The sequence below is a fragment of the Python bivittatus genome, unplaced genomic scaffold (genome assembly GCF_059951505.1).
Source record: "Python bivittatus isolate LINGU-HERP-01145 unplaced genomic scaffold, Pbiv_v1 ctg000410_np1212, whole genome shotgun sequence".
NCBI classification, from domain to species: domain Eukaryota; kingdom Metazoa; phylum Chordata; class Lepidosauria; order Squamata; family Pythonidae; genus Python; species Python bivittatus.
In genome coordinates this window covers 10837387-10850032 of record NW_028277067.1, presented here as the reverse complement: position 1 = coordinate 10850032, position 12646 = coordinate 10837387, and the positions used below count along the sequence as shown (strand labels likewise).

General features: G+C 42.0%; 1 protein-coding gene across 1 annotated transcript; it reads left to right on the top strand.

Moving 5' to 3' along the window:
* The first annotated feature begins 211 nt into the window (after positions 1-211).
* On the top strand, positions 212-3960 carry HOXB1 (homeobox B1). Its single transcript, XM_007434216.2, has 2 exons — positions 212-890; positions 3611-3960. Exons 1-2 carry the CDS (start codon positions 212-214, stop codon positions 3958-3960), a joined length of 1029 nt encoding a protein of 342 aa, XP_007434278.2.
* Positions 3961-12646: the final 8686 nt, after the last annotated feature.

The window sequence follows — 12646 nt, the reverse complement described above, 5'->3', positions numbered from 1 at the left end:
GAAGAAGGGGGGGCTCCAAGCCTAGAGATCCATAGATGGGAAGGGTGGCTCTCCTCTTCATCTCTCTCTCTCTCTCTCTCTTTCTCTCTCTCTCTCTCCCCTTTTTCCCCCTGGTTAACTTTGACATACTATCTAAAGGTTGTAGGGCAGAAGGAATCCCCATAAAACAGGGCAACCCTCTTCCATCATTGGCAAAGGAACAATACCTAGAATGAACTTCTTTTTAGACTATGCAATTTGTAACCGTGGGACGAGCACCTACCCGCCCAAGGAGTACCAGCACCTCGACCAAGGGACCACTTCCTTCCCAGCTTGTTCAGGTACCACTCCTGCCTGTGACAGCTATCACTCAGATGGGTGCTTTGGGGTGGCGGGGGTGGGTGCTACTGGGCCCAACGCCCACCACCAACAGGGCCCCAGCTATCCTCCTCCTCTTCCTCACAGCCCAGCTGGCCTTGGCATCTCCTTCACCAGCCCCTCTCATCAAGGAGGGGGAGGGGGATACGCAGCCTCCGGTTGCAGCCCCAGCTTCACCAACCCCCAGTTCTACCACAGCCCCACGGAGACGGATGGAGCCTATTTCCAGACCTCGGCCTACCCTGCCAGCTTGGCTGCAGCTTCCTCTCCTTCTTCTTCCCACCTAGTAGGAAGTATACCTGATGCTTTTTGTGCAGCCACCCCGGGCCAGTTTCAACCACACCATTATGGCCCTGATCAGGGAGGCTATTTGCAAGGGGCTTTGGGCAACCTTTCCCCACCTCTGTCTGAGAACAAAGAGCTGAGGGCTTGCCGGGCCCATCCATGTCCCATGGCTGCTGCCGCTGCTGCCACTACTACCACCAGCCAGACCTTCGACTGGATGAAAGTGAAAAGGAATCCTCCTAGAACAGGTAAAGCTCTAACATACCTGGACACCCAGAGAGATGAGTGTGTGCCCACACTGCTGCCTCACCAGGGTCCTATCAAAAAGGGGGTGAGAAGGAGGGGGACAAAGGAAGCTGGTGGGGATGAGCCTTCTGCGTTGGCTTGGGTTGTCCCTCATCCTGCTTCACTCCAGAGCATCCCAGAGACATCTTCCAAGATGACTACTGTTGAAAATAGAATCCGCTCCTGGAAAGCAATGTTTAGAGGTGCCACTCCATCACCAACCTTGGTCTGAGAAGGCAAATCCTAAGAGGGAGGGAAGAAAGGAAAGAAGGAGGAAAGAAGGAAGCAAGGTTAGTTTGAGGGTAGGTGAGATGGGAAAGACTTCTCTGTTTCCAGAGTTGCCAAATGGAAAAGGGAAGGCCAGACTCACTTGGTGACTGTGCTGTTGATAGGTTCAGAAGTAAGTAGTTCAAACTGTAGGGAAAAAATGGAAGTTTAGTGATACATGTGAACAATACTTTAGCAAAAAAATAGGTGAAAGAGTTTCAGAAACTGTGGTGCTGTTATAGGACAGTTAGTGCTATTGTATTATTTATTTTGTAATATGGTAGATAAGGCAGAAAAATACTATTTTCCAAAGCTGTTGAATCAATAAAAAAAAATAAGAACTAGGTAAATGTAGAGCAACTGCAAGCAAATGATAGGTGCTTTGCAGAACTCTCATCATTTCTGACAATCCTGACTGAGGCTGATAACTGTGGAAGTCCAAAGAAACTGGAGGCACCAGACTATCTAATCCTGATTTAGAGTTTGCGAAACTGAGAGTTTCTCAACACACAAGAGAGGAATAGCTTTGCTGTCATTTGATGTGGCTTCCATATTCTGATTCATGATTACCCATAAGGAACTGGGCACCAGTCAGCTTTCCAAAACTTGATGTTTGAAGTGAGTTGATCATATGGGTAGGACTACTGCACCATCTGAACTGTTTTGCTTCCCAAATTTGTCTCATACGTTCTAGTGAAAGTCAGAGCTGCCTTTTTATTCACAAGAACAGAATGCTTCAGTCATGGATAGACCCGGTCCTGATGCAGGAAACCTTCTTTCTACCATTGCTAGCCAGGGATTAAAAGCCAAGAAGAAGCACTTCCATTAAACAAATACACATGCAGAAGAAATGCTTGTTCCTGGAAGATCAACCCAATGCAGGATACTAAGTGCCTATTCTTTGAATAGGATCCTCTAATGGGAGCTGGCTGAGGTTACTTTTTATGCAACTGTCTTTGGGATGCTCTTTGAATCCTTCAAAAGCCATAGGCTAACTTGCAACTCCCCTTTGAAATGAATGAGGCTTATCTTAGATCCTAGTCTTGCCTAGAGTCAGCCCAGATTGTTTTTCATCTTACCCAACTTCGATCAGATCCAGAAGAGACGAATCAGGGATAGAACTAATGTTCCTGAATTCAGAACTGGGATTGAAGTTAAGAAACAGCTTGGTCTGAAAAGATGTTGAAGCAGGGTGGGTGAGGTAGCCCTGACAGAAGAGGCTGAGTTCACATATTACACTAAGTCATAGTGTGATTTATTTTGTATTGGCATTGTAGTGGCTTGTGTGAACTGTGGGTTTTCAGAAACTTGTGATTAAGGTAATACATGGTTTATTGCTATGTAGAAATCCAGTCATAGATAAGATGTTGGACCATCAGCTTCCACTAATGCTGAGTTTCCTTCCTAATATTTCTTAGTATATAATAAGAATGGTGGGAAGTGCCTTTGTACAGACACAACATATTGTTGCCTCAGCATGAAACGGAGGGAGTCTTCTCATCAGGTCAGGATTTAGGAGATAAACTTTTTAAGCAGACGTTGAAGTTTCTTTCAGGGCTAAACATTCCAGAGTGTCTTTTTGCAGGAAAAAAAAAGTCGCATTTTTTTCTGGGGGGAGGGGGAATGTCTTATCAGTTTGATGTGAGATTTGCTAAACTTTGGTCTCCATTCTTTTTCTGGATCAGGTTATTTCCCTACTTATTCCAAATCAGCCTCGCAGAGGACTGACTGATCTAGAATACAAATAACATCTTGTGCCTAGAACCCACAGAAAATTACTTTATAAATATCTGTAAAGTTTATAAAATGATTGACAACAATCAAAACCAAAATGGTGTTTTCTTTTGATAGGTTCATATTCCAAACAGCCTTGGGGCGAACTGTCAGGGTTGAAAGGTGTTGTATTAATATAGTACTCTGATCAACAGGAATTTTGTGTGTCATAGATGGGAGAACAGTGTAAATTGCTGAAAAAGGTTGCTCAGAAGATAACATAATGATCAGAGCACAATCTTTCAGAAACCTGGAATTAGGGAGCGGGGAATCTGAATGGGGAATGAATGGACTGCCATGAAAGCTAAGCTCCCATCTCTGAAAGGCTTAAGCTATGCCCAGAACATTTAGAGGAAGCTTCTCCAAGCTCATGTCCTCCAAAATGCCTTGTATCACAACTCTCATGCCAGCTGGAAATTATGAGAGATGCAGTACAATACATCTAAAGGTTATCAGGCTGAGAACAGCTAATGTAAAGTAGCGCTGAGGGAAAGCGTTTCACTGACCATCTTCAGAGGGCCGGGCTGCAGGTAGGCACACACCTGCTCCTGCCTAGGTTGTTGCTGATTACTGGTTTATTTTGGAAACGATTTTAACCAGTGGCTTGGTCGCTTCCTTCTCGGTTTCTGGTTCATCCCAGCAGCGAAAGTGACTGACTACGGATTGGCCGTCCACGCGAGCACCATCCGGACCAACTTCACCACCAAGCAACTGACGGAGCTGGAGAAAGAGTTTCACTTCAGCAAGTATCTCACCCGAGCCAGGCGGGTGGAGATCGCTGCTACTCTGGAGCTGAACGAGACCCAGGTGAAAATCTGGTTCCAGAACCGGAGGATGAAACAGAAGAAGAGGGAGAAGGAAGGACTGGCTGGTCCCCATTCCGCCGCCGCCACCGCCTTCCGCGGCTCTACCAAGGAAAGCAGCGAGGCTGCCTCGGACAGATCCAGCGGGTCCTCCACCCCCGACGCTTCGCCCAGCTCGGTGTCCTCTTGAAGGCGAGGGAGGGTTAGTAGGTCAGGTCTTCCCCACCGAAATATCCCGGCCCCACTTCTAAGAGGCAGCTGCTCGGTTTGTAAAGTGAATAAACTGTCCTAAGCCTATGGGCACAAAAGACAAACCCACCCGAAAGAACCACGAACACACGCGCATATGACACCTGTGCACACGCGCCCCTCGCATGAAAAAGAAACACGTATTTTCGAATCTAAAGGAACTTTTGCACATTTTTCTCTGGATACTCAACAGTGAGTTACAATTATGCAAACGACTTCCAAACAGGATCACTCATAAAATGTAGATTTTGAAGCTCTCTCGCCCTAAGCTCGTGTTTCTATGCCGTTGGTGTCAGCACAAATTCATGTACTGTATGTTTCTTTGTTACTTCAAGCTTCGGAGCAGCACAAATGTAATCCCCACATCACTAGAACACCCAGCAACACAAATCCTCAGTCTGTCTTCCTTCCTTCCTTCCTTCCTTCCTTCCTTCCTTCCTTCCTTCCTTCCTTCCTTCCTTCCATCCATCCATGCATCCATCCATCCATCCATCCATCCATCCATCCATCCATCCATCCATCCATCCATCCCACCCTCCTTCCTTTCTTTAAAGCGAGATTTAAGAACTCGAGATAGGAAGAGCGACCCCTATACTGAGCCTTTAACTTTTCCCTCTTCTTTGCCTTGCTATGTCCTCCTTTTGCTTCTCATAAGACACGGAACAGTCTACGTGTTAAAGCCTAGTTTAGCTACACTCATCATCTCAGGGACAACATTTTTTCTTCCCCTACCTACCTCCCCGAAAGTTAGGAGACGCACTTTCAGTAGTAGGAAATTGGGAAAAAGAAAATAATTTTTTCTTCGTAAAGAGCCAGGGGACTTTATTTACAGAGGTAAGCTTTTTTGCCTGTACTTTGCTGTTTGCTTCATATAGTTTCTTACTAGAGTCTCACAGCTGATTTTAGCTACAGTATTTTTTAAAAAATGGAGATGTATAGTTGAGAAGAGAAGAGAAGAGAAGAGAAGCTAGAGGCCTCAGAGAAGTAATTTTCCTTCCACCCAACTTCAATTTTGCACTAGAAGAATATGATACCTCTGCATCTTGACTGCTGCTCATCCACACTAATTTTTGGCTAACTGAAATTGCTTTTATGTATCAGCCCGTACTGACTGTGGGAATGAAGAATCCACTAAAAAGAAGTGAAAAAGTGTATATTAATGCATTGTTTCTGATTTGCCTTTGAAGCCGACACCAACATTCTAAATTCACAACCATCATTGCATCAAGAGTATGATTGTGGGAATATGTCTGAACAGCCTATCAGTACACTAGTGTTTTGGTTAGCTCATCCTTTCTCCAGACATTCCTCTTAAGTGGGGTTTGAAGATAAAACAAAGAAAAAGGCAACTATTGAATCAATTTAGATTAGCTTAGAAATATGCAAGCCTATGAATCTCACAAATTTCTGAACCAGCCACGGATTTTTCTTCTCCAGAAAAACTTCCTTCCTTCCAATGAGCCAGAGGATATAAGATTGGGAAGAGTGAAGGAGGGGAAAGAAAATCCAAATCTGCAGGTGTGAACTCCAATCCTATGCTTATCTACTCAGAGATGAGCCTTACTGAGTTCACTGATGCTGACTCCCAGGTAGCCCATGGGCCATATTGGCTGGGACTTCTGGGACCTCTCATTGCAACACATATAGAGAGCACCAGGTTGGGGAAAGCTGTTCTACAGAAATTAACCCCTCATCTTGGAGAAGATATGTTTCAGGTCTGAGGTTTTGCAATCCAAAGATTGAAGTCTGCTTAAATCCATCAGCAGCTAAATAAAATCAAATGAAAAGCCCAAATTCTAAACTTTCCTATCAGGGGAGTAAATTCCTTCCTTTGGTCAATAGGACCTCACTTACTTTACTAAAACACACACACACACAAGAAATGTAGATTAAATTAACTCAGTGAATCCATTTCAACCTGAAAGGAGGTTCCAGTATGATCTTTTGATATGAAGATCCATGCAAAGAACTTAAAATTGGGGAGAAACCCAAAATATCTTTCCTTCTCTTTCCTGATATGCAGTCCAATTCTTTGTCTATTTAAGCTAGTTCCATTGCCTTCAATGGCCCTTATTCAGAGGATGCTAAAACATGCATAGGATTGGAGCTTTGTATCACTAAACATACAGTATCTGCTCTGAAGGAAGCCTCACTGAGTTTAACAGAACCGTACTGTTAGAGAAAGTATGTCTAGGACTGCAGCCTTATCTTTAGTGTATCCCTGTGTGTGGGAAGGTGGGAGTGTTCTTCCTAACTGATGGCTGAAAGGATGAAGGACATGTCAGCCTTGGAGAACATATTTTGGCTTGTAAAGATGCTTTACAATCCATCAGCCTGTGAAACAAACATAACCCACCTGCTGCACAAACAGATCAGGGGTTAAAGGGATGTATGTGTAAAGCAGAGGAAGGATTTCTCCATAGAAGCAATCAGAAGCTATCTAGTTCTTCATGTTCAGAAACTCACTATTGGAGCAAAATTGCTTTATTTGATATATTAAATTGGAAGACAATTTCACTTTATAATCAGCAGAAATGACTTCTAAATCAGTGCCTGCTTCATATATTGTATATATAGGGCTGAAATCTCCCAGTTATGTATGTCATGTGGGTGCTTTTGCCTTTTATGAAATAAATGGGATTTGTTAGTCATATCTCACTTTAGTGTAAGTATGGCTCCAACCCACTGAGATCTTGCTTAAGACTTTACTGGTACAAGATGAATTTTGGTTGACATCTATTTATGCTGAACTATGCTAACAAATTCTCCTCTATTTATTATGTTTATCCCATAGAGATATCCCTCTTTCCCTACGAATGTGGGTGGAAATGGGACAGAGATTGCAGGGTATTTTGTTTTTTTCTGCAGTCCTACAAATATTAACTTGTGATACTCTTCCTCTATATTTTGCTGCCCATGCTGGCTGAAAATGCTATCAACCAATAAAGTAGATACTAAATTGGGGGAAGCTGGTCTGGAACAAAACTTTACGAAGTTGAACTATTATTGTTGTTACCTTTAATTACTGTTATTTAGATGTTAATGCAATAATCTAGAATTTTAAGATGAAACTAGAGACAGTGTCTCCTCCTCATGCTTTATATCTGGAACCAAAACTACCTCAGCCTAAATAAAGTTTACTTTTTCCCAGGATTTAGAACTAATGATTTGTTCACCTGTTCTTTTCTCACCCACTCCACTCCTTTTTAAGTGTAGTACTAATATCTCTGGAAAGGCCAGGCTCAAATGTCACTAGGCATCAATGGCATTACTAAGGCTAGACCACTAGGCACAGGGTGGTGTTGCACTACCCTACGGGTCCCCACTTACATTTGCCAATGTCTCTCCTGTTTAGCCTTTGTTTTTTCCCCCCTTATTCTCTCCCTTATCAGGTAACAGCAAAGGCAGTACTTTTTCCATTTTTATTTTAGGGAAAAAACATTGGATGCACAACTGAAAATATGCTCAATATCTTAATTCCCCAGATAGTATCTTGCCTGGGGCCCATCACCCCTGGCAGAGCCATGTCATGAATTGAGATTTTTCACGCACCTCCACATCTTACCCAGTATTGTCCGTCCCAGCAGTGGGGAGCGTATGACCCTCTAAATGCTTTTGGACTATACTCCTGGCATCCCAGCCCATATGCTATGTTCTCTGTGACTAATGGGAGTTGGAATACAGCAACATCTGGAGATCCACAGGTTTGCCTTCTATTTTATTAACTAGAGGTGCTAGGAATTAAAGTGGGACTATCTATTTACTCAGTCATTGAGCTATGACTCAATGGCAGATGTTGACATCTTATTCAGGAGCATTCGCTGTGGTGCTACTATGAATAAAACTTTAGGGCAGAAATCAATGGCCTTACTCAACAGGGGAAAAAAAAAGAGGTTTCGACAGAAAAGCTAACATCACATTTTGAAGTGAATTAAGTAATATACTTAAAGAAAGGATCCCTATGGTCATGTCCAAGGCTAAAATTACTGCACCATCAACACCAACAAAACGTCGGAAGGCAAGAATTATTTCAGTCACAATGTATTGCTTACTGTCAAATTCCAAGTACTACTTCAATTATTACAGGAGACACTTCTGGCCTTTAAGTGGACTGCTGAGGGGTTGCACTCCCCAAAATAGAGCCAATACAAAATAGTTTGCCAACTAGGACAAGCACCTATAAATGGCTTGAATTAATTAAAATGTAAATTAAAATAATGTGCTACAAGCAGTATGATCATTCTCCCTATATTTAATAATCTTTCCCTTTGGCCACATTAAGAATGACAATTTGGTGAACTTTCAGAAGGGCCTGGGGGTTACACGAAGCCCTGAGGCCTTAAATTGTACACTCTGATAGAATCTGGTGTTAGTTTCTTTTCTCTTTCTCTCACTCCAAGTGGCTTCCATTTCCAGTAAAACTTCTAATGTAGATAAAATTATTGATGAAGATGGATTTCCACACTGTGCTTGAGATCTCATCTACTCATGGTTTTGGTTTGATAAGTGCTTTTTTACGAAGCCCAATAGAATCAAGTAGCTAGAAGAGGTCATGCTTGTGTCAGCTTGTCCAGATACAAAACAACTCCTCTGGGCTTCATCTAAAATTCAAAGGGAGTTGCTGGTGTTTCCTTGCTTTTTGTGGTTGTTGTTGTTGTTGTTTCAGGCTCTCCACTCCTTCAGAAGCAGCAGAACTGGAGGTGATCTTTTCTTGTCCCCTTGACTCCGATCGGTCTCAGGATCACTGTTCCATTTTCTTCAAATAGCAACTCTTATCTTCTGTTAAATACCAGTGCTTCTTTCAATCTCTCTCTTTCAGATTCAGGTCTTATTTATTATTTTTAGCTCATCGTTCCCTCAAGGAGCTCAAAATGATGCAAACAGCTTTCTGATCCATTTTGATTTCATAACTTATTCCTGTGAGGTATGCTAGGTTGACAAACAGTGTTTGGCCCAAGGTTAGTCCAGCACATTACCATTTCTCTCTCCTACCTTCTGTTTTCATAAAATGTAGCCAATATAGTACATACAGACATAAGTAGACTTCAGTAACTCCAAGACTGGCAGATGTACACACAAACTCAAGTGAAAAACACCCTACAGAGGAAACTTCTCCAAACATTAGAAAAGAGCACAGTGGCCGTAGAAGGCCAACTAATCATTGATGGAGGTTATGAATTATGTACATATACCTATGTGTATCAGACCATGAAATGTGCAAGACTTCTAAGTAAATGGGCACAGAATTGTACTATTAAGCTACTGAAACTGTTATAAATCCTTGTATCCTATTTATTTAAATTGTTAAATAATTTTACACATTATTTTTGAGATGAGCTGGCTTCCTTTCTGCTCTATTTGTCCATTATTTACTTTCTCTGTTAATTCACCTATAATCTATTTTCTTAAGTGTTCCATCCAGTTCTCTCTCTCGTTTGTTTTTTCCCTTTGCCTTTTCTGTCCATCATGATGTTGTTGTTGTTTCACTTCATCTCCCCATCACCTCCCATTTTTGTCCTATCTATTTTCTCATTATTTATTATCTCATCTTTTCTATCTACCCACCTGCCTCATGATCTCCAATCCCCGTCTTCCTCTTTCCTAAAATAAGGATGAAAATGGGGGGAAATATGTCTGCCATAGTATCTATGTACCTCTGTTTGCTTCATTGGGAGCATTTCAGTGTGTGTACATGTGTATGTGTGCGCGTGCACATATGTAAGGCAAACATTTCTGGCATGTATCTTGAGTTAAACTGTTAAAACCAGTCTTTCTCAAAGCAGCTGGAGTTCCTTCATTATCACAAACTAAAGGAAATTCCCAGTTTCTTTTCCTTTTTTAGAAAGACTTCTAAATAATTTATGACAGTCACTTGGCTGGTTCTGCTATCCTCTGTTGTGGAGATCTTCAGAAGGAATGTTGAGCAGATCCCAGTCATCTTCTTGAAAGCAGCAGAGCAAGAAGAGAAGTTCAGGAGACTCTGTGGCTCCTTGGCAAGTATGTCAGTGCCATCTGTTCTTAGCCCTTGGTGGGACTCCCCTCTCTTTCTTGCCTTAAAGCATTTGTTCTCACCATGAGAGGCCTTTTGATCTCAGAAAACCACTTCCTATTTAAAGGGAAGAAAGAAAGGACTTTTGGTCAACTTGTAACTTTTTCTCTGAACTAAGACTTTAGCTACCCAGCTTTTTTTCTGGTGTCTGTGACAGTTTGTCTGAACAACAGGCCAATGTAATGAGAAATGGTGTTGTTTTCCACACCATGACTTTATATGAAGTTGCTGTTTTTCAAGTCAAACTCCTTAGATTTTAGTCAAAGGGCTTTTAACAAGTCTCTGATCAGTCTGGCAGTTGATAAAAGTAATAATATAACTTAACTCTTTGCTTGTGTAAAATGCATTTTGTTAAGTAATGATTATTCCTAGCCCTCTTTTATCCATTACTTCCTTGGCTATATCTTGGTCAAAGCCATTTTATTTCTTGTGTTTTATTATGAGTTTTACGGTTAGTTGAGCTAGGATGCCAGATCTGGGCTGCAAGAATCCAGATGACCACTAGATGGCAGAAAGCAGAACATTAGCTCTTTGCTGCTGTCCAAACATTTGCTGCTTGGATCTGGTAGCCTTACCTGAGGGAATTTCAGAATAGAGTCATTTCCATATCTTCTGAGAATGGCAAGGGGCTAAAGAAAGCTGGCACTTGCCTATCATAAGAAAAGAGAGATGGCTGCCTTAGTCAACATGCTGGGGCTCAAGAAGATGTAGTAAGATCTTGGAAGACAGGTTTGTATGTGATAAGGGGGCTGGTTTGCATGTTGGAAGCAGGAGCCTATTCCATCTCTGGTATTGTAGTCAATTTCATCTGTAAGCCCTGCCAGTTTCTGTCCCTGGAATAGGAAGTAATGAGGTGATAGCTTCTTCTGAGTCAGGCCTGACAGAAACATGTTTTGGTGACCGTTACCACTCTTTGTTAATTTCCAAACTGATACATAAAAAAAAACGTTAAAACATAAGTCTTCTGATCTGAATTCTGAAATGCCAATAAATTTAGAGTTTCTCATTCAATGGCATGCTTATAACATATAACTATGAGGCATCTGCCAAATTTCTACCAAGAGCTTTACCAGAAGAAATTTATGTTTCTGCAGGGCAGCTTGGAAGAAGGTGAAATAAGGTACACTAGAATGTCCTTGTTAAGAGTGGAAGCTTACTTGGGAACTGGAGCTCAGTTGATCTGTCTGCCACACTTTCCAGAGAAGAACCGTTATCCTCACTGTTTCTATACATTTGTAATCCTTGGGTGGCATGTAGTTCACAATAAATATACACATTTACTCATTTATTAGATTCCAAGTATCTTTCATCAAGACAGTACCGAATAAGCAAGGACAGTGAATTTTTCCTCCATTCAGATAACATTTTTCCACTAGAAAATGTCTTTTTCACTTCCATTGTGATCATGAGAATAGGCTATGGAAGCCCTTCCCAATTGAATGTGCCAGGGCTACAAATCCCATCATACACAAAGCTAGGTATTCTGGGAGTTGCAGTCCTAACACATCTGGAGAGAAACATATTACAGAAAGCTGTATGAATGTTAGTTGTGTGAATGTCTCGGGAAGTTCAAGTAAAAATGGAGAAAACGTATGCTTTTATAAGAAAATGAAATACGTTGAATATAAGTGAAGTGATGCCTCCCATTTTGTGAACACCAATCACAATTTCCTGAAATTTCTCCTGTGCTGACCCCTGATTTTTGTTTAAGCAGTAAATATTGTGCCTCCACAAGAAAGCAATCCTTTTGAAACCCCTGGTTTTATCTGATTAAGGACAAGATAACATAATACTGATAATTCTGTGTATATTACTTCCTCAAATCCAGAAAACAGGCTGACCAGTTCCGGCCCTTGCAAGTGCAGAAAAGCATCAAAAGACAATGTGCACTTATACAGGGTTAATTTCTTGTTTGTTGCTCCTGCAAGTATTCTCTAACTGAACCCCAATTAAATCCCTGACTCACTCCCCACCCCCATCACACAGGGACGCAAATAATTCCCCTGTAGGTTTGAGCCTAACCTCACTGTGTTTAGAATGAACTGGTGTCCTCTTTGTGGCTCAGAAAAACTTACCTATCTTTTCTTCAGTTTACATATTAGTCTGACAGCTCCATTTCAAATCCTACTCTTCACGTGGACTCATTCAATATTTACTCAGCCTGATGGGTTTGCCTAGAGCTCTACTCTTCTGTCTGCCTTGTCCTGCTAGCTCCTCTTCCTCTCAAGCGTTGGTTCACCGAAAGTTCAACCCTAAATGAATTCACCAAAGGACAGGCTTGGGCTGTCCAGAGGACCAAGAATGGGGTCATGCATAGGTCTTCCCACACAACAACCCGTGCTTTCCAAGACCTGCCAGTCCATCAGCACTCCAGGCAAGAGGTCTGCTTTGAAAAATTATTTTGGGCTCTAAGGGTGGGGCGGGGGAACAAACTCCAAGCTGGTAACAAGAGAACGCCAAGCATATTCAGGGGCAGGCTTTCAACAAATGGATCAGAGGTCAAGCCTACAGGGAAGGTGAGAAAAGTTCACAAATGCCCTCAGGTTCTTAGAATTCAGGACAATTGTAACAGCGCCCC